Source organism: Leucoraja erinacea, chromosome 38 (genome assembly GCF_028641065.1).
Source record: "Leucoraja erinacea ecotype New England chromosome 38, Leri_hhj_1, whole genome shotgun sequence".
NCBI classification, from domain to species: Eukaryota; Metazoa; Chordata; class Chondrichthyes; order Rajiformes; family Rajidae; genus Leucoraja; species Leucoraja erinaceus.
In genome coordinates, this window is record NC_073414.1 from 4,108,228 (window position 1) to 4,132,185 (window position 23,958).

The 23,958-nt window shown below is 44.8% G+C and overlaps 2 protein-coding genes across 2 annotated transcripts in view; one reads left to right on the forward strand and one right to left on the reverse strand.

Annotated features, from left to right (window-relative positions):
- The window catches only part of LOC129714055 (striatin-3-like), a 54,304-nt gene extending 36,302 nt beyond the window's left edge, over positions 1 to 18,002 (reverse strand). Inside the window, exons 1-4 of the mRNA XM_055663513.1 lie at positions 17,952 to 18,002; positions 13,876 to 14,178; positions 4,622 to 4,725; positions 3,194 to 3,267 (exon numbers count right to left, since the gene is read on the reverse strand). Coding sequence (XP_055519488.1) covers positions 3,194 to 3,267; positions 4,622 to 4,725; positions 13,876 to 14,178; positions 17,952 to 18,002 — 532 coding nt within the window. The remainder of the gene's footprint in view (positions 1 to 3,193; positions 3,268 to 4,621; positions 4,726 to 13,875; positions 14,179 to 17,951) is intronic.
- Positions 13,502 to 23,137, forward strand: fkrp (fukutin related protein). The gene is made up of 2 exons (XM_055663661.1): positions 13,502 to 13,815; positions 19,633 to 23,137. Exon 2 carries the CDS (start codon positions 19,791 to 19,793, stop codon positions 21,294 to 21,296), a length of 1,506 nt encoding a protein of 501 aa, XP_055519636.1. The 5' UTR covers positions 13,502 to 13,815; positions 19,633 to 19,790; the 3' UTR covers positions 21,297 to 23,137.
- Positions 23,138 to 23,958: the final 821 nt, after the last annotated feature.

The following is a 23,958-nucleotide window of genomic DNA, read 5'->3' on the forward strand; positions in this document are numbered from 1 at the left end:
CATTTGAAGTCATTCAACTAGATTAGCTGCTGAAATGGGCCAATGCCTTATAAAGGTTTGGACAAGCTTGTCAGCTGTTTGGTGGAGTTCAGCAGTGAATGGGGACATGATTGAAACACACATGATCTTAAGAACTCATTGCAGTAGGTTTCCTCTTCTGGGTTAATTATGAATTAGGAAGTTTAAAAATAAGGTGTCATCTATCCGAGGTGAGGCAAAATGATTTTTTTTCTCAGAAGTTTCTTAATATCTGAAACTAACTTCCTCAAAGGGTAATGGAGGCAGAGTTTTAAAACATATATATTTTTAGGCAGAGGCAAATAGATTCTTGGTAAGGAAAGGTTATCAGGGATAGAGGGGATTGCAGAGCTAAGGTTACAATTAGATCAGACTCCATCTTATTGAATGGCAGAGCTGGGCCTCAGAGACCAAGTGGCTAACTCTAACTCCAAATTTATATCTTCATATAGTCCAATTAAAGTACTAAATAGCATATGGACATCTCACTGCAAAGTTGCAGCAGTTCTTTAACAGGCAATCCTACAATTGTGCAATTTGAAATTCCAAACTGTTTGATCAATGCTACTAACACAACAACCACCTCACCACAAATCATGTTTGAATTTGAACGCTATTATCCTTTCCAAAAAAAACAAGCATTGCAGGTTCAAAATCAGTGGGTTTTCAGCAGGTATAGATAACGCAGAAATTAATTAGCACAGCAGATGGGCTCGCAGTCAATTTCCAGCCTGATTAGAGTTAACTGACAACATCCCATGTCTTCACTGCCACTTCATAACTGGATTTAGTATCTCAGCCTAGGTGGCTAAAAGGAAGAAAAAAGATAATCAGCAGCCTTCATGTGTGTAGCAATGGGACTGCGGCCAGCTACATGGACCTCCACAATGTGAAATTACTGTCAGCAGGTACATAAATTCAAATTTAAATGCAAACATATAGCATACTGGTGGCACGGTGATTAGTTACAAGACTAGTAAATCAGAGGCTTACATGACTAACAGCACGGATTTAAGATTTTTGAATTTGAAATTGCTTATTGTGAAATTCTAGGCATGCCTATTGTAGATACTGAAGATTTTAAGTACCAAAATCACATCTGATAGAAGGTTTGGGGTCATCAGTCATCACAATCTTAGGAGTTCCTCAAAGATGCAGCCTTGGCTGACAGTCCACAGGACCATAACTTGAGAGCTTTCCCTTGCAGTAATGTCTGGAACAGGGCTGGTTGCTTTTCATTTCCAATTCATCACAAACCCACTGAGGAGGGTTTGTGATGAATCCAACAGCTTGGCTCAAACTAAAGATGAACAATGGTGCAAGTTAAATTCAGTAGAATTATCTAATTTAAAAAAAAATCTGATCATAATAATGGTGACCCTAATGATCAGATTATAAAAGCCTAACTGAATCACTAATGTCTTTCATGAAACGTGCTGTTCTTTTCCAGTTTGTCCTAGATGCCACTTTGAATACCATAATCTGTAAACCTTAGGCCCAGAAAATCTCACTCTACATTCCAAACAAGGAGTACAACCTGTTTGAATGAGCACGAAGGGGCATACAATCAGCAGAAACAAGTTGTTCCATAAACCCTACTTAAAATAGAAAAGAGACAAAACCAGATAAGATAACTGGCATCAAGATAAATATTGGTATGGCAAAGTTGCTCCCAGACCAATCCACCTCCTCAACCAAAATAGACTGGTCAAAGCAATAAAAGACACAAAAAGTTGGAGTAACTCAGCGGGACAGGTATCATCTCTGGAGAGAAGGAATGGGTGATGTTTTGGGTCGAGACCTTTCTTCAGCCAAATCAATATTCTGAAGTGATCATAGTCATAGAATTATACCTTTTAGACAATATGACGGGCTCTTTCCATCAGACCCCTGGGTTCATCCACTGCCAGCAGCAGGGCAGAGGCACCAGACCTGGGAGTACTGTTGTGCACAGCGCACAATACAGACTTCAGATGCCATGAATTCTCATGACATCAGCACAAACATAGGCAAGGAAACCTCTTTCTGATTACTTACTGTCTTATTGGCAGAGCACAGGGAAATAGAAATGGCATATTACCTATCCTGATTTGGAAATTGAATGTTTATAACTAAGAGCGGCTCGGTAGAACCACCAGAGATTGAGTTGGATGAATTATGGAGAACTACTTTGCTGGGCGAGGTCTGAAGTGGATGACGAGCAAACCAAACACAAAGAATAAAACCATGTGTTCACCAATCTACCCGTTGAAGATTTGTCTATCCGGTAAAGCATTAATAGAGTGACCGCCACAAGTTCTTACGAGACAAAGTCCATCATCACTTCAAGAACACAAACCATTGCATAAGATAGAGCAATTTGAGAACAGATCTGCAAGCAAAGAACCTCGTATTTAGGAGGTACCATAGACCAAGAGCAGCAGGGAAACATTCCACCGTATCGCACTCTATCATTACAAACAAGGAAGGAGATCAACTTGTTTGTATGAGTTAGGATGGGCACATCATGAGCAGAACCAAATAGTTCCTAATAAAAGGTGCCAATTTGACAAAGCTGCAACTGTGGATGGCACAGTGGTGCAGCTAGTAAAGCTGCTGCCTCACAGCTCCAGTGAGCCATGTTCTCCATTCAGCTTGCGCACTCCACTGTGGCAGAATTGGATTTTTCTAGAAGCCCCCCTGTCCTCCTAGATATGTGTGGCTTGGGAGGTTAATTTGGTCAGTGTAAATTGCAAGTAGGTGAATAATAAAAATGGGATTAGTGTAAATGGGATAGCTTGGACCTGGCAGGCTGAGGGTCTGTTTCTGTGCTGCCTGACTATGATTTACAAACGTGCCAAACAGCACGCATAAACTGAAGCTAAGTGATCCGAACCTAACTCAAGTTGCCGGACTTAATTTTTGATACTGTACTGGAAAGTACATCAGGTTCAGGATGAGTGGCCATAGTCCAAGTCCTGATTGTAACGCATTAACAAATTCAAAGGGACAAAAGAAAATCATAGAGTTCTAGAGTACACTGACAGAGAAAGGAGAGCGAGTGCAGCAGCATCTTGAGGGGTTTTTCATTATTTATGGTCCTATAAAAATGCTGACTACTTAATCTACTTAACAGCGACTTCAGTTAAATATATTAATTAGATTTTAACAAAAGCATGCATAATAGCTCGAGTACCCGATTCAGACGTGTCTGGCTTTGTGTCACCTTGAACTGGTTCAGTTCCATACTTCAGCTTATGGTACTTTGTCCTGGAAAATAACATTGAAATAAAATAAAACTCACAAAAAAGCATTTATACAGCATCACTGGGAGAAAGAAAATAGCAGGTTAAAAAAATTTAAATAATAATAATTTGAAAAGAAGATTTCCTTAGTCAACCTGGAATTAATTTCTGCGAATCTCACGGTTTCTTGACAAGTATGCCAGATGTAAATTTACTTTCTTCCTTTATTAGCAAGTTGTTTAAACATGTTTTAAGCAAGATGTTTTTGCAACTAGGTTGAAAATAAACTTTAAGGATAAGGGGGAAATCTTTTAGGACCGAGATGAGAAAAACATTTTTCACACAGAGTGGTGAATCTCTGGAATTCTCTGCCACAGAAGGTAGTTGAGGCCGGTTCATTGGCTATATTTAAGAGGGAGTTAGATGTGGCCCTTGTGGCTAAAGGTATTAGGGGGTATGGAGAAAAGGCAGGTACCGGATACTTAGTTGGATGATCAGCCATGATTATATTGAATGGCGGTGCAGGCTCGAAGGGTTGAATGACCTACTCCTGCACCTATTTTCTATGTTTCTATGTTTTATCAAAGACGAACGTTTTTTTTTAAAGACATCAAGTCTTGTCTGATAAAATTCTCAAGAGCCTTGCAGTTCTTCAGTACTACATTCAAAAGTCTGTTCATCTAACGAGTCACTACTACTCACTACTAGTACAGGCTCCCTACTACTGCATTCTCACAGTCATTCACTATTTTCCTGGAATTTCCCAGAAGTTTGACTGATGAATCGGAAATGAGAACACTGAACACATTATTTCCAAGACCAGTTAACCAGAGCAAAGGCTCACAATCTTTAATGCAAAAAAAATTATTACCACACGAGCGGTGTTTTATTGGTTTGTTCCCTTCTCTCCCAACTGCAACATATTCATGTTTTGTAGAAACACAACCGATTATGATCACTTTTATTATGCAAACTTATTAGGTTCTACCTTTTCAAGTCCCACTTGGGTTATTTTTAATCATTTTCCATTATTTGAACACTTTTTGGAGCAAATTATTGGAAGACAGAAAATAAAACAGGAATGTTTCAGAGGCAAGGCGGCGCATGGGAAAAAAATACCCAAGCCATTTCAGATCAAATCAGTTTTGATTAGAACTGGGAAAAGTAGGGGACATAAACAAGTTGAAAAATACAAATAAATAGGGAAAGAAGAAAAGGGAAGGTCTGTGAATGGATGGAAGACTAAAGGGCTGGAGGGATTAAATAGCAAAATGGTGATGCGAGATGAAAGAGGAAGTCAAAGTATTATTTCTCTTTTTAGGTAATACCAAAATATTCTTGGTGGAGGAAAGGGATGATAGGAGGATCATAGTGCTCACCTTTCTTGCTTTAAGGCATATTCCAGCATCTTAATTCTCCGGACTAGATCCTTCTTGAGATTCTCCTGACCTTTTCTCTCTCCTTGGAGAAAGGCTACTCGTGCCTGAATAATAAAAGCCAATAATCACTGAAATAATGGTAAAGCAGCTGTAATGAAACTTCTATACTGTGAAGCCTTAAACCCAAGCACAACTATTACATTGCCATGTAATTTCTGCATTTTGCTGTTTTACTTTAATAATATATCTTTAACGTTGGTATATCCTTCAAATTAACTAAACAGTCATAATTACTAAATTATTGTGTGAAGAATATGCTTGAAAAGGTGAATTAATTATGTTCAGATTACAATTATGGAAAGAAAAAAAATCCATAATTGTAGACCGATGAGTATACACCACTGGAGAAGGCTCACACACACAAGGAATATTATTTGAATCAAAATTTATTTGTGTAGGTTATTTTAAATTAAAGGTACATTGCACAAATTGCAGGTGGTTTCAACAATGGATTGTTCCTGCACCGGTATTTATTAAAAGAAATGAAAAAATGTGCCAACATCAGTTTTTTCTTCGTAAATACCCATTTGATTATTTTTAAAGAATAATTTCCATTATTAATACCAAAATAATCTAATAAAAGAATCTTGTAGTCTCAAGCAGTTCTTGTTATTAGTTGTCTGAGCTCCTCGACACTAGCCATGTATCACTTGAATGTCATTGAATGGATGGATGTGCAAAATTATCATACATTTTATACCCTGACATGAGATTTACACAACATAATGAGTCTCAATATTGTCAAGCTTGAAAGGGTTCAGAAACGATTTACAAGGATGTTGCCAGGATTAGAGGGTGTGAGCTATAGGGAGAGGTTGAATAGGCTGGGTCTTTATTCCATGGAGCACAGGAGGATGAGGGGAGATCTTATAGAGGTATACAAAATCATGAGAGGAATAGATCGGGTAGATGCACAGAGTCTTTTGCCCAAAGTTGGGGAATCGAGGACCAGGGGACATAGGTTCAAGGTGAAGGGGAAAAGATTTAATAGAAATCTGAGGGGTAACCTTTTCACACAAAGGGTGGTGGGTGTATGGAACAAGCTGCCAGAGGAAGTAGTTGAGGTTGGGACTATCCCATTGTTTAAGAAACAGTTAGACAGGTACATGGATAGGACAGGTTTGGAGGAATATGGACCAAGCGCAGGCAAGTGGGACTAGTGTAGTTGGGACATTGTTGGCTGGTGTGGGCGAGTTGGGCCGAAGGGCCTGTTTCCACACTGTATCACTCTTTGACTAATAAACTAAAAATACCTGGGCTTGCAAAATGTAACTATTTTGGGGATTTTGACTTCTATATCAACATTATTACTGACTATTCCACAGGAATTAGTTAAATAATATTGGGGTATATTAGCTTGGGAGCAATTTTCCATAAAATGACTTGCATAAGCCAAATGATAATATTTGTAAATTACCAATTCAAAATGTGTTTTTCAAATAACGATGCAATCCGTGAGAAAGATGCTGGTTACGTGTGGTAGCTCTAAATGCAAAACTATTTCTTTATTTTCAAAAAGGGTCTATTGATTTCAGGCTTGACAATTCACATGTGTAATGTTTGATATTAGAGCGACTGAATTCAAATGCTAAACATATATTTACATTTTGTTCACTTCCAGCGATTATATTGAATGATAACTAGCTGCTCCTGCAATCAAAAAGTCAATATTACACTATTACTTATTTCTTAAAATAATCAGATTAATTTCCTACGGCAAGCCAAACCTGATCTCTAATCAGTTACAAATTGCACAACCATCCATGTATGATCTCCATTTATCATTTGCTTCATTTATTCCAAGGTTAAAGAATGACGTTGGATCACAATTACTTCATGTTGAATATATCTCCAGAATAAAGGATTTCCATTATAATGCTATGCTCTGGGTATATTCAAAGCCTGATTACATAATCATGATGTAGTCTACAGAGCGGCATAGTGGTGCAACGAGTAGAGCTGTTGCCACACAGCACCAGAGACCAGAGTTCGATTCTGATCTTGGATGCTTTCGAGAGTGGTGCATGCACGTTCTCCCTGTGACTGCGTGAGTTATCTCAGGGTGCTCCAATTTCCTCCCAATCTCAAAGACCCGCAGGTTTGTAGGCTTTTTTGGCCTTTGTAAAATTGCCCTCAGTGTGTAGGAATAGGAGACATTTCTTCAGCCCAAGGGTCAGCAATGAGTTGGTCTGAAGAAGGGTCTCGACCCGAAATGTCACCTATTCCTTTTCGCCAGAGATGCTACTTGGCCCGCATTGAGACTTGGGAGAGTTGCCTCAGCATTTTGTGTCTATCTCTAACCTATCACTTGCCAGGCTTTGGCCTGCACAACCTCTCTTACAATTTTCTCCCATCTCCTACAATCAGTTTGAATAAGGGATCTGGCCCAAAACATTGGCTATCCATGTGCCCAGAGATGCAGTCTGAATGCAGTTACTCCAGCACAGTGTGTCTTTATTTTACACCAGCATCTGCAGTTTATTGTGTCTACTCAGGATATCATGCTAACATAGTAACAAGAATGTGCTCAATTGTCAAATGAGCTTGGACACAAAATGCTGGGGTAACTCAGCAGGTCAAATAGCATCTTTAGTGAAATGGATAGATGTCATTTCAGGTCAGGACCTTTCTTCAGACTGATATTAGGTTGGGGTAGGGGGTGCATAAGCTGGAAGAAAGGAGGGGTAGGATAAAACCTGGTAGATAATCGGTTGATATTGGTAAGGATTTTCATTTGATATGCAGGTAGTTGAACAGAGGCCAAAGAAGAAAAGGCAGAAGTTGTAAGAAAAAAGGATTGGTGAGTTGTGAATTGTGGGTGAGGTTTGCGGGTGGAAGGGGAGGAAGTAGGTCCAGGTGGAGCACAGGATGGAAGGGGGGGGGGGGGGGGGAAGGCCGTCCAAGGTTGCCAAGTCTATGCCTGGTCTCGCCCATGTATAGAAGGCTACATTGGAAACACCAGATGCAGTCGATGAGATTAGAAGAGGTGCATGTGATGTGAACATTTGCCTCACCTGGAAGATTGCTGGGGTCCCTGGATGGAGTACACCAAGATCCTATCTGGTGAACTAAAAGTCTATGGCACTATTCAAAATGACAGGGAGCTTCCCTGGTGTTCTAACTAACACCTCAACTAACTAGTTGGTCATGGGTATCACAGTCATTTTGTAGGACCAATCTGAATTTGAAGACCAATTTAACTTTTGCAACAAGCTAAATGGGCAGAATCTTTATTTGTTGAACGGTATATGTCAACAAGGCTACTTAATTGTGTGGAACACCGTAAAACCACAGTCAGACCTACCCCATTTCAATGCTTAAAACACGCTCACTATCCCAAAGATGTAAATCAGGGCTTTTTCTACTAACCATGTCAACGCTGCAAATGTATTCCCATCCCAGAGGGAAAATCTGATATCCCATTGTAAATTAGTCTATCCACATAGTTGTACAACCATTACATTATCAATTGAACCAATGGGGTAATTACAAAACAGTTTATTTAGAAATTATTTTCCTCCAGACATGCAGCTAGCATACAAGTCATGTACCTTCACAGTCAATTTACCCCAGTAATTGTAACGCAAATAAAAAGATGCTATTAGCATCCATCTGTCATGGAAAAAGGTGTAAAATTCCACAGCATATGCTAGGGCTTCTCATTTGCAAATGGGTAACCAGCATCTGTCATTGTTGGCAAAAATTCACACAGTCAGGGATCATTAGCTTAAGCCAAAGATAAGACACAAAACGCTGGAGTAACTCAGCGGGACAAGCAGCATCTCTGGAGATGGAATGGGTGAGGTTTTGGGTCGAGACAGTTCCCTTCTTCCGACTTTGAAGAAGGGTCTCGACCCGAAACATCACCCATTTCTTCTCTCCAGAGATGCTGCCTGTCCCGCTGAGTTACTCCAGCTTTTTGCGTCTATCTTCGGTTTAAACCAGCATCTGCAGTTTCTTCTTACACATTAACTTAAATCAGTCTGGACTGTTGAATTCAAACCGTGTCACACCATGGAAAAGTATGTCCATGTGGGCAACATGGTTGTTTATTTCAGAAAGATGTTAATTTAACAAGGCGGCCTTGAATCATTAGGTGGTTTAAAAAAAATATAGCACCATCTTTACAAATGCATCTTTGCAACATTATCAGATACTTTAAATTACAGTAACTTGCTCACAGCCAGGGAATGGGAAGGTCTGAACAGAATGAAAATGCGAAGATGAACAGCTAATAAAACAGGTAATTCCCCTGTTAGTTTTGAGGATATTTGAACCATGCAGCCGTTTCCAGACACTTCACACAATCTACTGGAACTCCTTTGACTTAATTATCGTACCAGCTGCTCCCAAAACATCCTCACACTCTCTCTTTCTCATTAAATCATGCCACTGACCCATACCATCGCTACCCCAACTCTAGTTCTTATTTCCCTCGTTTCCCTTTGCCTTGACTCAAGTCTGAAGAAGGGTCTTGCCCCGAAACGTCACCCATCCCTTCTCTCCAGACATGCTGCCTACCCCACTGTTACTCCAGCATTTTGTGTCTATCCTAGCTTTCTTTTACTCTTCTTTAGTCTAGTTTAGAGATACAGTGCAGAAACAAGGCCCTTCGGCCCACCGAGTCCACTCCGACCAGCGATCCCCGCACATTAACACTATCCTACACACACAAGGGTCAATTTTACACACGGGTTAGGATTAAGTCTGAAGAAGTGTCTCGACCCAAATCGTCACCTATTCCTTCGCTCCATAGATGCTGCCTCACCCGTTGAGATTCTCCAGCATTTTTATCTACCTTCGATTTTTCCAGCATCTGCAGTTCTTTCTTAGACATACAATTGTTCTTCATTTGGTATTCAAGAGAGTTGACTCTGGGCAGGTTAATAGGAATACCTGGAACAGTTCTGTTTCTTGATACCTTGATAAAATAGTCATTTTTATGAACAAGTATTCCAAGGAAACTAAAGATAGACACAAAATGCTGGAGTAACTCAGCACGACAGGCAGCATCCCTGGAGTGAAGGAATGGGTGACGTTTCGTGTCGAGACCCTTCTTCAGACTGACTAAGTGAGAAAAAGTCCGAAGGTCGGGGTAGTGGGGAAACGTCACCCGTTCATTGTCACCTTCTCCATAACCAAGAATGAGGCATACAAACAGAAAAATTAGATGAACTAGGGTGAGGGAGGGGCAAAGAAAGAGAGAGAGCAGTGGTTACTTGAAGTTAGAGAAACGGGCAGCATGGTGGCGCAGCAGTAGAGTTGCTGCCTTACAACGCAAGCAGTGCCGGAGACCCGGGTTCAACCCTGACTACGGGTGCTGTCAGTACGGAGTTTGTACGTTCTCCCCATGACTGTGTGGGTTTTCTCCAAGATCTTCGGGTTCCTCCCACACTCCAAAGACGTACAGGTTTGTAGGTTAATTGGCTTGGTGCATGTGTAAATTGTCCCTAGTAGGATAGTGTTAATGTGCAGGGATCACTGTTCGGTGCAGACTAAGAGGGCCGAAGGGCCTAATTTTGCACTGTATCTCTAAACTAAACTAAATATTCTTCCAGCATTTTGTTTCTATCTTCGGTGTAAATGAGCATGTGCAGTTCCTTCCAAGGGAACTAGTTGGCTAGAATTGACCACAATGCACATAGTTATTAAAGTTAGCCAACATACATTCTCAATGCAGCTCTAAGACTTTGGTTAGGCATATGAGTATTGCATACAGTTCTGGTCACCCAATTACAGGAAGGATGTAGAGGCTTTGGAGAGGGTGCAGAGGTTTACTGGAATGCTGCCTGGATTGGAGGGTTTCAGCTAAAGGGAGCGGTTGGATAGACTTGGATTGCTTTCTCTGGAACGTCAGAGAGTTTGAGGGGAGACTTGATAGAAGTATATAAAATTATAAGAGGCATAGATAGGATACAGAATCTTTTTCCCCCAAGGTGTAAATGTCTAACACTAGAGGGCACAGCTATAAGGTGAGAGGGGGAATGTTTTAGGGAGTTGAGCAAGGTAAGTTGTTGTTTTTTTTACACGCAGAGTGATGGGGGGGCAAGAAAGTAGTGCCAGGGCTTCTGGTGGAGACAGATATGATAATGGCATTTAAGAGACTTTTAGATAGGCACATGGAAGTGCAAGTATTAGAGATATGGATCACGTACAGACAGATGAAATCATTTTAACTTGGCCATCATGTTCAGCACAAACATTGTGACCGAACTGTTCCTATGCTATACTATTCTATGTTTCAACAGCTGCTGGAACAAGAGGCAACATAAGACAAAATACCACTCAGTAAGAAGCAAATCAGCCATGGACTCCCTCAAGCATTTATAATAGAATACTCTCCACAGGCTTAGCTTAATATAACACTACACTTATTCAATGTATAACAGCGGTATGTATGGACTACAGCAATTCAGCAAAAAATCAATAGCACCTCAAAAGCCAAAAACCTCCACCAGCTACAATAACATGGACAGTAGATGAGTAACGACAAGATTACCTCCAAGCCAGGACAACATCTTGGCTTAGAAATATAATTGGAGGTGGTGATCATCAAGCAACACCAAAGCCCTGTAACTCCCATTAAAAAGCAATAAGAGCAGCTTTACCACTTAAATTAAAACACCTTAAAAGGCTTACTACTATTTTGAGGTATCTACAGAAGACATAATTGTCAACCAAAGTTCTTAGTGAGATAAAGTTCAACTCTGTCTGTTGACCCAAAGTTAATTTTTAGAAATGCCAAAAGTGGAGTTTACAATATCCCGAATTTTATATTCAAACCCTCTTAAGAGGTCACGGACATTTAAGTTGCTGCAGTATAGACACGACAGCAGATTTAGCCTATTGGAAGTACGGTCGTGGGAGGACAGGAAGGGGAGGGTCAAATTTAGACAAACATCCTGGGATCATATTCAATAGTTGCACAGCAACCACCACAATATAACTGACAGTAGGTCACTGGCTTGCCTATCTTCCTCTTCCATAATAATTGTGAAATATTAGCTCACAGAAGCATACATATTCTCATTTCATCAATCAACACATGACCATTTAGTAAGTGTGCTATTGCATAACTTAACAGTTGCTTGTAAGGGAGATTCACTTATCGCTACGCTTTGCTGCATCAGTGCCACCTTATTTTATCCTTGTTGACCACAAATTAACCTTCAGTACAATAATGTCTGTGTGTATTTTATTTTTTTATAAATCCATCTGAGTATTGCAATACTGTTATAGGATTTATATCAAGGTGACTGCAACCAATAGGGAATAAAAACCTTTACAATTGACTGTTCCAAATTTAGGTCTGTGTCCCAGTTTAATAAAAATGGCTCTGGGGTTTCTAAAAACAGTCATCACCCTATAGAATAGATTTTAAACAATAGAACAGCTAGAATGGCTGCAGATTATATTTCACAGCAAACAATGGAGAAACTAAAGCAACCAGGTCAATTTTCTGTGTAAAAAAAAAGTCAAAATCAGGGAAAGTGCCTTTGCCACAACAGGTTGGTTACACAACTCGTGGCCAGACCCTTCTTTTCTCTGTCAGTGGCTACAAGTCTGAACCCAAGCAACGATAAGATGAAGTACACTATTTTTGGAACAGGCACCCAAATTAATTTGATGTTGAATGTACTTCAGCAAATTTACTGCTGGGGAAAAATCATATACAAAATGTTAATTGAGGTTTGCAAACAACATCTACATTTCTCCTATTTTGCATAATGAGACCATTTAAAATTGAATCCACCTGCTCACTTAAGCAATACAAATATAATTTGGGGAACTTGGCAACTCTCCAAAACCTACAGATCGATGCAAAAAGACAAAGTCACAGTGGCAGTAGAAACCAGCCAAGTAAGATCAGTCCTAACAGAACAAGTGCATGTACCAAGTTATCAGATCTATGCACACATAAACAAAGGAATAGATCATTTGCATCAAGAGCGCAGAGGATTATTGGGACACAGCTACCAGCCTTGGAGGGCATCTACCACACACGGTGCCTATTATTATTATTATTATTATTACATAAAAAATGCATTGCATATCAAATATCAAATTTTATTCCCATTAAAACTTGCAATTAATGCACCACTGCATTGCCACCATTGCTAAGTTTTTTTAAATTCCTTTCCAGTTTGCAATTTATAACCCTTACTCAGTCTGAAGAAGGGTTTCGGCCCGAAACTTTGCCAGTCTGAAGAAGGGTTTCGGCCCGAAACGTTGCCTATTTCCTTCGCTCCATAGATGCTGCTGCACCCGCTGAGTTTCTCCAGCTTTTTTGTGTAACCTACAATTTATAACTACCAGGCTTGCTGGAGGTAATTCCCAAAATGTCAGACCTCTTGATAATAATAATAATAATATATTTTATTGTCATTACACATCAGTGCAACGAGATTTAGTATGCAGCTTCTTCCAACTGATGTAAAAGGAAAGTAAAATAAATAAATGTTGTCCCTTGTCTGGACCTTGGAGATTTCGTTGTCTCTGTACTGTACACTGACAATGACAATTAAACTTGAATCTGAGAATTACCTCCAGCAAGGCTGGTAGTTATAAATTGCAGGTTACACAAAAAAGCTGGAGAAACTCAGCGGGTGCAGCAGCATCTATGGGGCGAAGGAAATAGGCAACGTTTCGGGCCGAAACCCTTCTTCAGACTGAGTAAGGGTTATAAATTGCAAACTGGAAAGGAATTAAAAAAAACTTAGCAATGGTGGCAATGCAGTGGTGCATTAATTGCAAGTTTTAATGGGAATAACATTTGATATTTGATATGCAATGCATTTTTTATGTAATAATAATAATAATAATAATAATAATAATAATAGGCACCGTGTGTGGTAGATGCCCTCCAAGGAAATTTAAAAAACTTAGCAATGGTGGCAATGCATTGGTGCATTAATTGCAAGTTTTAATGGGAATAAAGTGTTAGTAATTCCAATTATTCTTTACTTGGAGGACCTTTGGCTAATGACATAACCACAGGCCGCCATCTTTAAATCCAAGATGGCGGCGCACCGGCGACCCTCCGCAACAATAGAAGCCACAATAAACTTCAGCGATTCCTCGGCAAAAAACACATTTTCGAGCAGCGGTTTCCTCATAGATCGGCGTGTTTGGAGGTAAAGGACCGGGCGGGAGCTCTGAAGCGGGTTTTTGTGTGGGTTTTTTTTTCCACTTACTTGCAGCTCGGCTTTTTCCGCTTCCCATCGCGCTTTCTCCATCTCGAATCGCGCCCACTCGTGCTGGATATAGTGGAGGATCCCCGGCACCGTGTAGGCGTCCGGCTCGGCCGCGTTGTCTGAGGGGATTTTGTCCAGCGCCGCCGAGGCGGGACAGCCGGAGTTGGCGCCCGTTGGAGCCATGGCGCCCGCTGCCTGTCCGTCCGTCGCCGCCATCGCCGCTCTCTGTCCCCCTGCCAGATAGTGAGCCCCGCACCGGCCTGGCTGCACCGCGCAGCCGCACTGGCGGCGCTCCCACACTTCCTGCCAGATAGTGGGGCATCACAACATCCTCTGCCTTCAGCATTGAGAGAGAAGGGGGGCAAAAGGGGGGGGGACAGACGGGAGAAGCCTTTCAGGGGGCGAGATTGAGAGAGGAGAGAAAGGGAAAGGAAAGGGAAGAGGAGAGAGAGAGAGGCGAGGAGAGGGAGGAGAGGGGGGGAGAGAGAAAGAGAGAGGAGAGGAGGAGGGGGAGAGAGGGGGGAGCAGAGAGAGGAGGGGGAGAGAGAGGGAGAGGAGAGGGGGAGAGGGGAGGGAAGAGGGGGAGGGAGGCAGGGAGAGAGAGGAGAAAGAGGGGGAGGGGGGGGGGGAGGAGAGAGGAGGGGGGGAGGGGGGGAGAGGGAAGGAGGGGAGAGAGAGGGAGGGAGGAGGGGGAGAGAGGAGAAGAGAGGAGGGGGGAGGGGGAGAGACGAGGAGAGGGGAGGAGAGGAGAGGGGGAGGAGAGGGGAGGGGGAGGGAGAGGGGAGGAGGGAGAGGAGGAGAGGAGGGGAGGAGAGGGAGAGAGGGAGGGGGAGAGGGAGGGGAGGGGAGGGGGAGAGGGGGAGGGGAGGAGAGGAGGGAGGGAGAGGGAGGGAGGAGAGGAGAGGGAGAGGGAAGAGGAAGGAAGAGAGAGAGAGGGGAAGAGGGGAGAGGGGAGGAGAAGAGAGGAGGGGGGAGAGGAGAGGAGGGGAGGAGAGAGGGAAAGAGGAGGGGGAGGAGAGAAGGGAGAGAGGAGAGGGGGGGGGGAGAGGAAGGGGAAGAGAGAGGAGGGAGAGAGAGGATAGAGAGAGGAGGTAGAGAGAGGAGAGAGAGAGAGGAGAGAGAGAGTAGAGAGAGAGGGAAGAGAGAGAAGGGAGAGAGAGAGTGGAGAGAGAGGGGAGAGAGAGAGGGGAGAGAGAGAGGAGAGAGAGACGGGAAGAGAGAGGGGTAGAGAAAAGAGAGAGAGGCAAGAGAGAGAGGGAGGAGAGAGAGGGGAGGAGAGGAGAGAGAGGAGGGAGAGAGAGAGAGAGGAGAGGAAGAGAGAGGGAGGGGGAGAGAGAGAATGGAGGGAGAGGAGGGAGTGTGTGGAGAATGGGAGAGGAGGAGGGAGAGAGAGAGGGAGAGGGAGGGAGAGAGCGAGAAGGGGAGAGAGAGAGAGGAGAGGGGAGAGGGAGAAGAGAGAGGGGAGGGAGAGGAGAGGAGAGAGAGGGAGGGAGGGGAGAGGGGAGGGGGGGAGGAGATGGGGGGAGGAGGGCAGAGGGGAGAGAAGGTTGTTGAGGGGAGGTAAGGGGGAGAAGAAGAGGGTGGAGAGAGGGGGAGGAGAGGAGAGGAGAGGGGAGGAGAGAGAGAAGAGGAGAGAGGAGAGAGAGGGGGAGAGAGGGGGAGAGAGAGGAGGAGAGAGGGAGAGGTGAGAGGGGAGGAGAGAGGAGAGGAGAGGAGAGGAGAAGGGGAGGAAAGGAAATGAGGAGAGAGGAAAGGAGGGGGAGAGAGGAGGGTAAGTGGAGGTAATGTGAGGGGAGGAGATGAGAAGAGAGGAGAGGATGGGAGGATAGAGGAGAGGAGACATTCTCTCACCTAGTCCATTTTGCAATTATCTTTGGTGCTAGTTGTGAGTGGAGAGAGAGAGGGAGAGAGAAGGAGGAGAGGGAGAGAAAGAGGGGGAGAGGGGAAAGATGGAAGGAGAGATAGATAGAAGGAAAGATAGAGAGAGAGAGGTAGAGAGGGAGAGAGAGAGAGAAAGAGGGAGAGGTAGAGAGGGGGAGAGAGGGGAGAGGAGAGAGAAGAAGGGGAAAGAAAAGAGAGGAGGGAGGAGAGGGGGAGGGAGGAGAGGAGAGAGCGGAGAGGGAGAGAGAGGAGGAGAGGAGGAGGGGGGAGGGAGGAGGAGAGAGAGAGGAGAGAGAGGGAGAGGGGGGGAGGGAGAAGGAGAGAGAGAGGAGGGGGAGAGAGAAGGGAAAGAGAGGAGAGAGAGAGAAGGGAGAGAGAGGAGAGGGAGAGGGAAGGAGAGAGAGAGGGAAAAAGAGGGGGGAAGTGAGAGAGAGGAGAGAGGGAGAGAGAGAGGAGAAGGGAGAGAGAGAGAGAGAGAGAGAGAGAGAGAGAGAGAGAGAGAGAGAGAGAGGGAGAGAGAGAGAGAGGAGAGGGAAGGGGAGGAAGAGGAGGAGAGAGAGAGGAAGAGGGGAGAGAAGGGGAAGAGAAAAGGGGGGGGGCGGAAGAGAGGGGAGGGAGAGAGAGGGAGGGGGAAAGAGAGAGGAGGGAAGAGGAGAGAGAAGAGAGAGAGAGGAGAGGAGGAAGAGGGGGAGAGGAGAGGGAGGGGAGAAGAGGGGGGAGAAAGGGAAAAGAGGGGAGGAAAGAGGGGAAGGGAGGGAGAGAGGGGAGAGGGAGAGGAGTAAGAGGAGAGAGAAAGGGAGAGGGAAGAGAGAGGGAGAAGGGGGAGAAGGGGGAGAGGAAGCGCAGAGAGGGAGGGGGGAGGGGAGAAAGGGAGGAGGGAGAGAGAGAGAGAGGAGAAAGAGGAGAAGGGGAGAGAGAAAAAGAGGGGAGGGGAAAGAAGCGAGAGAGAAGGGGAGAAAAAGGGAATGGGGGAAGGGAGGAGAGAGGGGGAAGAAGAGAGAAAAGGGGGAGAGGGAGGGGGAGAGGGGGGAGAAGAGGGAAAGAGAGAGGGGAAGGGAGGAGGAGAAGAGGGGAGGAGGAGGGGAGAGAGAAGAAAAAGAGAGGGAGGAGGAATAAAAAAAAGCGTAAGGGGGAAGGGAGAGGGAGAGGAAGGGGGAAGAGAAGGGATGACGGAGAAAGAAAGGTGGAAAGAGAAAGGATGGAGAAAGAAGGGGAGAGAGAAAGGGGGGGAAGAGAGAAAGCAAGAAGAGAGAGAGAAAGGAGGAAGAGAGAGAGCAATGAGGGGAGAAGTGAGAAAGGGGGAGAGCAAAGATCCTATAGGATCTTTGGGGGGGAGAGAGAGTAAGAGAAAGGGGAGAGAGGAAAAAAGAGAAAGGGAAAGGCAAGTAAGTGAAGGAAAGAAAGGGAGAGTGACGGAGTGAAAGGATGAGGGAGAGAGAACGAGATAGTGCATAGAGGGAAAAAGTGAAGGAGAGAGAAATCCCACTTTCTACACACTGGCGGCCTATAAACCCGCACGTCTTTGAGATGTTGGAGGAAACAAGAGCATACATTCGGTCACAAGAAAGCGTGCAAATTCCACACAGACAGCACCCGAGGTCAGGATCAAACCCAGGTCTCTGGTGCTGAGAGGCAGCAGCTCTACCAGCTACGCCACTGTGCCGCCACTGCTGCATTCTGAACCTATCTGCCTAAGGTGTATGTGAAAGATTCATGGCACTATATATTAAAAAAGCATGAGAGTGCTCCCCTGTGTCCTCTCAGTCAACAGTAAGGAAAGAGATGATCTCGTCTTGTATTACTGCAGATTGTATTAACGTGATGTGCTCAAAATGACCGCTGTGATTTGCTACTGTATCAGAGGCTGTGCTTCAAATGCAGTAATAGAATCTTTGGAATGTCCTGGGACGTGACATTGCTGCATGCATGCACGCTCCCTTTTTAATTTCTGGGTTACAGATGGGGTATATGGCCTATCTGCGCCTAACCTTATTAAATGCCAAGGTGTTACACTCTGAAGAAGGGTTTCGGCCCGAAACTTTGCCTATTTCCTTCGCTCCATAGATGCTGCTGCACCCGCTGAGTTTCTCCAGCATTTTTGTGTACCTTCGATTTTCCAGCATCTGCAGTTCCTTCTTAAACACTTTTATCTAACCCCCTGGAATCTTGAAAACAGTGATGGGCAACATTTTTACTGATGCCAAGTTCCCAAGTCCCCATTCTTTACAGGATAAAATGGATTCCATGGTGAGAATTTATACATAGCACATGTAATAGAAGTCGTTTTGCGTAGGAAGGAACTGCAGATGCTGGTTTACACTGATGATAGACAAAAAAGTAACTCGGCAGGTTCAGGAAGCATCTCTGGAGAACATGGATAGGTGACGTTTTGGATCGAGACCTGTCTTCAGACTGGTGTTCAGTGGTGTTGGTATTCTTAGTTTGATGGCCTCCTGGGTCTGACAGTGCGGAAGCAGAGAGTAATAAAAGGAGATGCAAGAAATTGCAGATGCAGGAATCTTGCACACAACACAAAGTGCTGGAAGACCACAGTGGGTCAGGCAGCATCCGTGGAGGGAATGGACAGCTGACCCTTTGGGCTGGGATTCCGTAAGTATGAGGTCCCGACTCAAAACATCGCCTGTCCAGTTCTTCCACAGATACTGCCTGACCACTGAGTTCTTCCGGCACTTTGTGTTTTGACAGGAAAAAGATATGGAGTGACACGTTCAGAGGGGTTTTAGGGAAAATAATGCCCAGAATGACTCCAAGGATGCAGAAATAGGGAGATCAGAAAGTTTACACTTCTTTGAGGTTGGGTAAGTTCCATTCTGTGGGTACTTATCCAGTCACAACGATATGTTTGAGTTTAGATTAGTTTAGTTTATTGTCACGTGTATCGAGGTACAGTGAAAAACTTTAGTTGTGGTTAGTCAGGACGTCACGGTGGCGCAGCGGTAGAGCACAGCGAATGCAGCGCCCGAGACCCGGGTCCAATCCCGACTACGGGTGCTGTCTGTACGGAGTTTGCACGTTCTCCCTGTGACCTGCGTGCGTTTTCTCCAAGATCTTCGGTTTCCTCCCAGTTGGCTTGGTAAATGTAAATATTTGTCCCTAGTGGGTGTAGGATAGTGTTAATGTGCGGGGATCGCTGGTCGACACGGACCCGGTGGGCCGAAGGGCCCCTTTCCGCGCTGTATCACTAATCTAATCTTGTGTGCTAACCAGTCAGCATAAAGACAAGACATGAATAGAAACATAGAAACATAGAAATTAGGTGCAGGAGTAGGCCATTCGGCCCTTCGAGCCTGCACCGCCATTCAATATGATCATGGCTGATCATCCAACTCAGTATCCCGTACCTGCCTTCTCTCCATACCCCCTGATCCCCTTAGCTACAAGGGCCACATCTAACTCCCTCTTAAATATAGCCAATGAACTGGCCTCAACTACCCTCTGTGGCAGAGAGTTCCAGAGATTCACCACTCTCTGTGTGAAAAAAGTTCTTCTCATCTCGGTTTTAAAGGATTTCCCCCTTATCCTTAAGCTGTGACCCCTTGTCCTGGACTTCCCAACATCGGGAACAATCTTCCTGCATCTAGCCTGTCCAACCCCTTAAGAATTTTGTAAGTGTCTATAAGATCCCCCCTCAATCTCCTAAATTCTAGAGAGTATAAACCAAGCCTATCCAGTCTTTCTTCATAAGACAGTCCTGACATCCCAGGAATCAGTCTGGTGAGCCTTCTCTGCACTCCCTCTATGGCAAGAATGTCCTTCCTCAGAATACAATCGAGCCATCAACAGTGATTTTAGGTTCTTCATTACATTTTCTTTTTATTGTTTAGCTTCTACATAAAAGCTTTTTTGTATTTTTAGATCCAATCAAGACGGTCCATTCCTGATGAATTAATTGCACATGTAAGTTGACCAAGAATTTAGATCCTGAGACATTTGTTACCTGTTCTGATGTCAAAAGGCCACAAGGAATTAATTCAGAAGAGCAGCTATTGAATGCCAACACCACAAGCAGCACAATGAGGATTAGTTTATGCCAGATACTGCTGACTGGGGCAATATTGATTAATCTGGTGGTTCTTTACTATGTCTCAAGAACCCAACAGCAAATGCTGAAGCACAAAGAACCAGGAAAGGCTGCGTCGCGGAGGTCATCGGTTTCGCGAGTCGCTGGAATCACCGTGTTGATAAGAGAGTTTGAAGACTTTGAGAACTGGGTGGTGGGAGTTGTGAAGTCCTTCATGAAGGTACGGCCAGATCAGCCCATCGTGGTGGTGGCTGACAAACTGCCCTACCCGCCGCTGGGCCTGCCCAACAAGCGGACCGTTCAGACAATCCTGTTGAAGGGATCTCCCGATCAGCCACACTATGTCACCAGGCCCGAATTCTACATCAAGACTGAGTACACCCTTTTGGTGCCAGATGGAATACAGCTGGACTCAACGCAGCAAGTCGATCGCCTTCTTCAGGAATTCGAGGCCAACAAAGACAAGGCCCGGATGGTCGCAGCTCCTGTTCAGCCTTCTGGAATGTTCCAGTGTCTAAACCTGCGGGTTAACCTGAAGGAGTGGAGTGCAGTTTACAGCCTCTCTGGCGGTCAGCTTTGCGATGCCATTGCAGGAGACGCTGTGGTTCTTCTTCGGACGGAAGACTTGTTCAACCTCTCCCAGGCTATGGTGAGGCCGCTCGCCACCTCCCTCTTCATCCAGTCCTCGCTGCACGGCTGGAGGGTGAAGGCGGCGGAGAGCGTGGTCTTCTCCTCGTACCCCCGCTCTCTCTACATGTCGGCCCACAACCAGTGGAAGGCCGACAACCACGTGAAAGCCAGGCTGGCTCACCTCTTCGAAGTGTTTGGCGTGAAGCGCGTGGTCCAGGCCGACGGGAAGGAGCAGTGGTACGGATGCACCAAGGACACACCCCGCTGCTTTGGCACCGTGCATGATGACACGCCGGAGTACCTATACCTGAACAGGTGGACTCCTCCTTGCTGCCTTAGAGCCTTGCGCGAGACAGCTAGGTACGTCATGAAGATCTTGGAGTCCTCGGACGTCCGCTACTGGATGGAGGGCGGCACGCTCCTGGGAGCGGCGCGCCAACAGGACATCATTGCCTGGGACTACGACGTGGATCTGGGCATCTACTTGGAAGACGTGGACAAGTGCGACTTGCTGCGGAGTCTGGACTCTGGCTCGGTTGTCGACGAGAACGGCTACGTGTGGGAGAAGGCGGTGGAAGGGGAATTCTACAGAGTGCAGTACAGCGAAAGCAACCACCTCCATGTTGACCTGTGGCCCTTCTACTCCAGAGAAGGGATCATGACCAAGAACTCCTGGCTGGACCACAAACAGGACGTCGAGTTCCCCGAGCACTTTCTGAAGCCGCTGGTGCCCATGCAGTTTGCCGGGGTGACTGCTTATGCGCCTAACAATCACCGACGCTTCCTAGAGTTGAAATTTGGTGAAGGGGTCATTGAAAACCCAGAGTACCCAAATCCTGCAAAGAAAAAGTTGGTGAAGACGGACTAAGTGGAGGATATTGGTTATTTCAGAAGGAGATGTGGGCCCGTTACACTTAGACCAGGGGTTCCCAACCTTGTTCGTCCCGTTTACCCCTGGCAACTTTAATAGCACATAACAATATTAGTTCACTTATTTATGAACAACTAATGGTGAACAGATACCAGTACAAAGACTGACTTTGGTGCCTTCCCACACAGTGGGGAACTTTGATTCTGCTGTGTGGGGATGTTTTATGTCAAACCCTATAGTGTGTTGTGTCCTGTTGATTTTTATTGTATGGCTGTATGGAAATTCATTTCACTGTGCCATCAGGCACACGTGACAATTAAATCTATCTTGAATCTTGTATACCAGAACCAAACACAGTCAGTTAATAAGAATAAATATCTACAAATCCACAATCAACAAATTTACCCCCTGGTAGGCGAAATTTACCCCTGGGGGGGTAAATGTACCCCAGGTTGGGAACCCTTGACTTAGGGGCTCCCTATGTTAGAGTAGTTTAGTTTAGTTCATAAGTTATAGCAGCAGAATTAGGTTATTTGGTCCATCCAGTCTAGATCAGCCATTGAATCATGGCTGATCTAATCTTCCCTCTCAACCCCATTCTCCAGCCTTCTCCCCATTACCCCTGACACCCGTACTAATCAAGAATCTGTCTATCTCTGCCTTAAAAATATCCACTGACTTGGCCTCTACATCCAAATGTGGCAATGAATTCCACAGATTTACCACCCTCTGCTTAAAGAAATTTCTCCTCATCTTTCTAAAGATACGTCCTTTTATTTAGTTTAGTTTATTGTCATGCCTACCGAGGTACAGTGAAAAGCCTTAGTTGCATGCTAACTAGGAAAGTTAGCTAACTAAACTAAACCACTCGTTACATCTGGAGAAGTACTATTGATAAGTGCTATTGCAAAGTAACGCGATATCCCACGTGTGTAAGAAGGAAGGGCAGATGCTGGTTTACACTGAAGATAAACACAATGTGCTGGAGTAACTCAGCGGGTCAGGCAGCATCTCTGGAGAAAAGAATAGGTGACGTTTCGGGACTAAAGAAAGGTCTGGACCCAAACGTCACCTATTCCTTTGCTCTGGAGATGCTGCCTGACCCGCTGAGTTACTGCAGCATTTTGTATCCATCTCTCGGTGATACCCCACATATTTGTTTCTTCATATGTGTTTACTAGGGAGCATTAGCATGAACACTGTCTGCCCCTCTCTATGTATAAATGCAGAGAGTCAGAGTGAGTTGTTAGAACACGTTGTGGATTTGAACCTAGTCTTATCCTTTCCCTCTGTCGGTCGCCCGCGTGCATGCCTTTCCCAACAAGAATTGCTGCATCTCCACAGAAGCACCAACCCTGAAAGCTCTGTCCCACGGTACGAGTTCATTCCAAGAGCTCTCCCGAGTTTGCCCTGATTCGAACTCGGAGATTTACGGTAATGGCCACTCGTCGGTACTCGGGGCTCTCGTGGACATTTTTCAACATGTTGAAAAATCTTCACGAGTCTTCCCGTGCTTACCTGCCGTTAGCGAGTCTTCCCGAGTACCTGCCATTAGCGTTACGAGCCGGCAAGAGACGTCCCCGAGCTCCGACGTACCCGCTACGTTCACTCTCCGTGCTCACCACGAGTTTGATTTTTTTTTAAACTCGGGAGAGCTCTTGGAATAACTCGTACCGTGGGACAGGGCTTTGACTCATCCTACATTTCCTCGACCCAACATAATATAGTCGAACGCAAGACCTGATCTTCCGACCCATGAGTACATCAATTAGTGCACTTTCCCACAGTCTTGGTGTACAGACGATGTTTTATTCCTTTAAAACTATAGAATAAGCCCATGGCCCAAAAAAACACATTGTGGGATATAAAGAGACAAATTTGGACATAGAATACCATATTGTAATGGGATTACAGTTCAGTTTAGTTTATTGTCACGTGTACCGAGGTACAGTGAAAAGCTTTTGTTGCGTGCTAACCAGTCAGGGGAAAGACAATACATGATTACAGTCGAGCCATTCACTGTGCATGCACACACGATAAGGAAATAACGATTAGTGCAAGATAAACCCTGTAAACCCTAATTTGAGGAAGGACATACTTGCTATTGAGGGAGTGCAGCGTAGATTTACAAGGTTAATTCCCGGGATGGCGGGACTGTCATATGCTGAGAGAATGGAGCAGCTGGGCTTGTACACTCTGGAGTTTCGAAGGATGAGAGGGACTCTCATTGAAACATATAAGATTGTTAAGGGTTTGGAAACGCTAGAGGCAGGAAACATGTTCCTGATGTTGGGGGAGTCCAGAACCAGGGGCCACAGTTTAAGAATAAGTGGTAAGCCATTTAGAACGGAGACGAGGAAGCACTTTTTCTCACAGAGTGTGGTGAGTCTGTGGAATTCTCTGCCTCAGAGGGCGGTGGAGGCAGGTTCTCTGGATGCTTTCAAGAGAAAGCTAGATAGGACTCTTAAAAATAGCGGAGTCAGGGGATATGGGGAGAAGGCAGGAACGGGGTACTGATTGGGGATGATCAGCCATGATCACATTGAATGGCGGTGCTGGCTCGAAGGGCCAAATGGCCTACTCCTGCACCTATTGTCTAAAGTCCGATCAAAGGTAGCTGACTGTCTTCATTGAGGTAGATAGTAGTTCGGCACTGCTC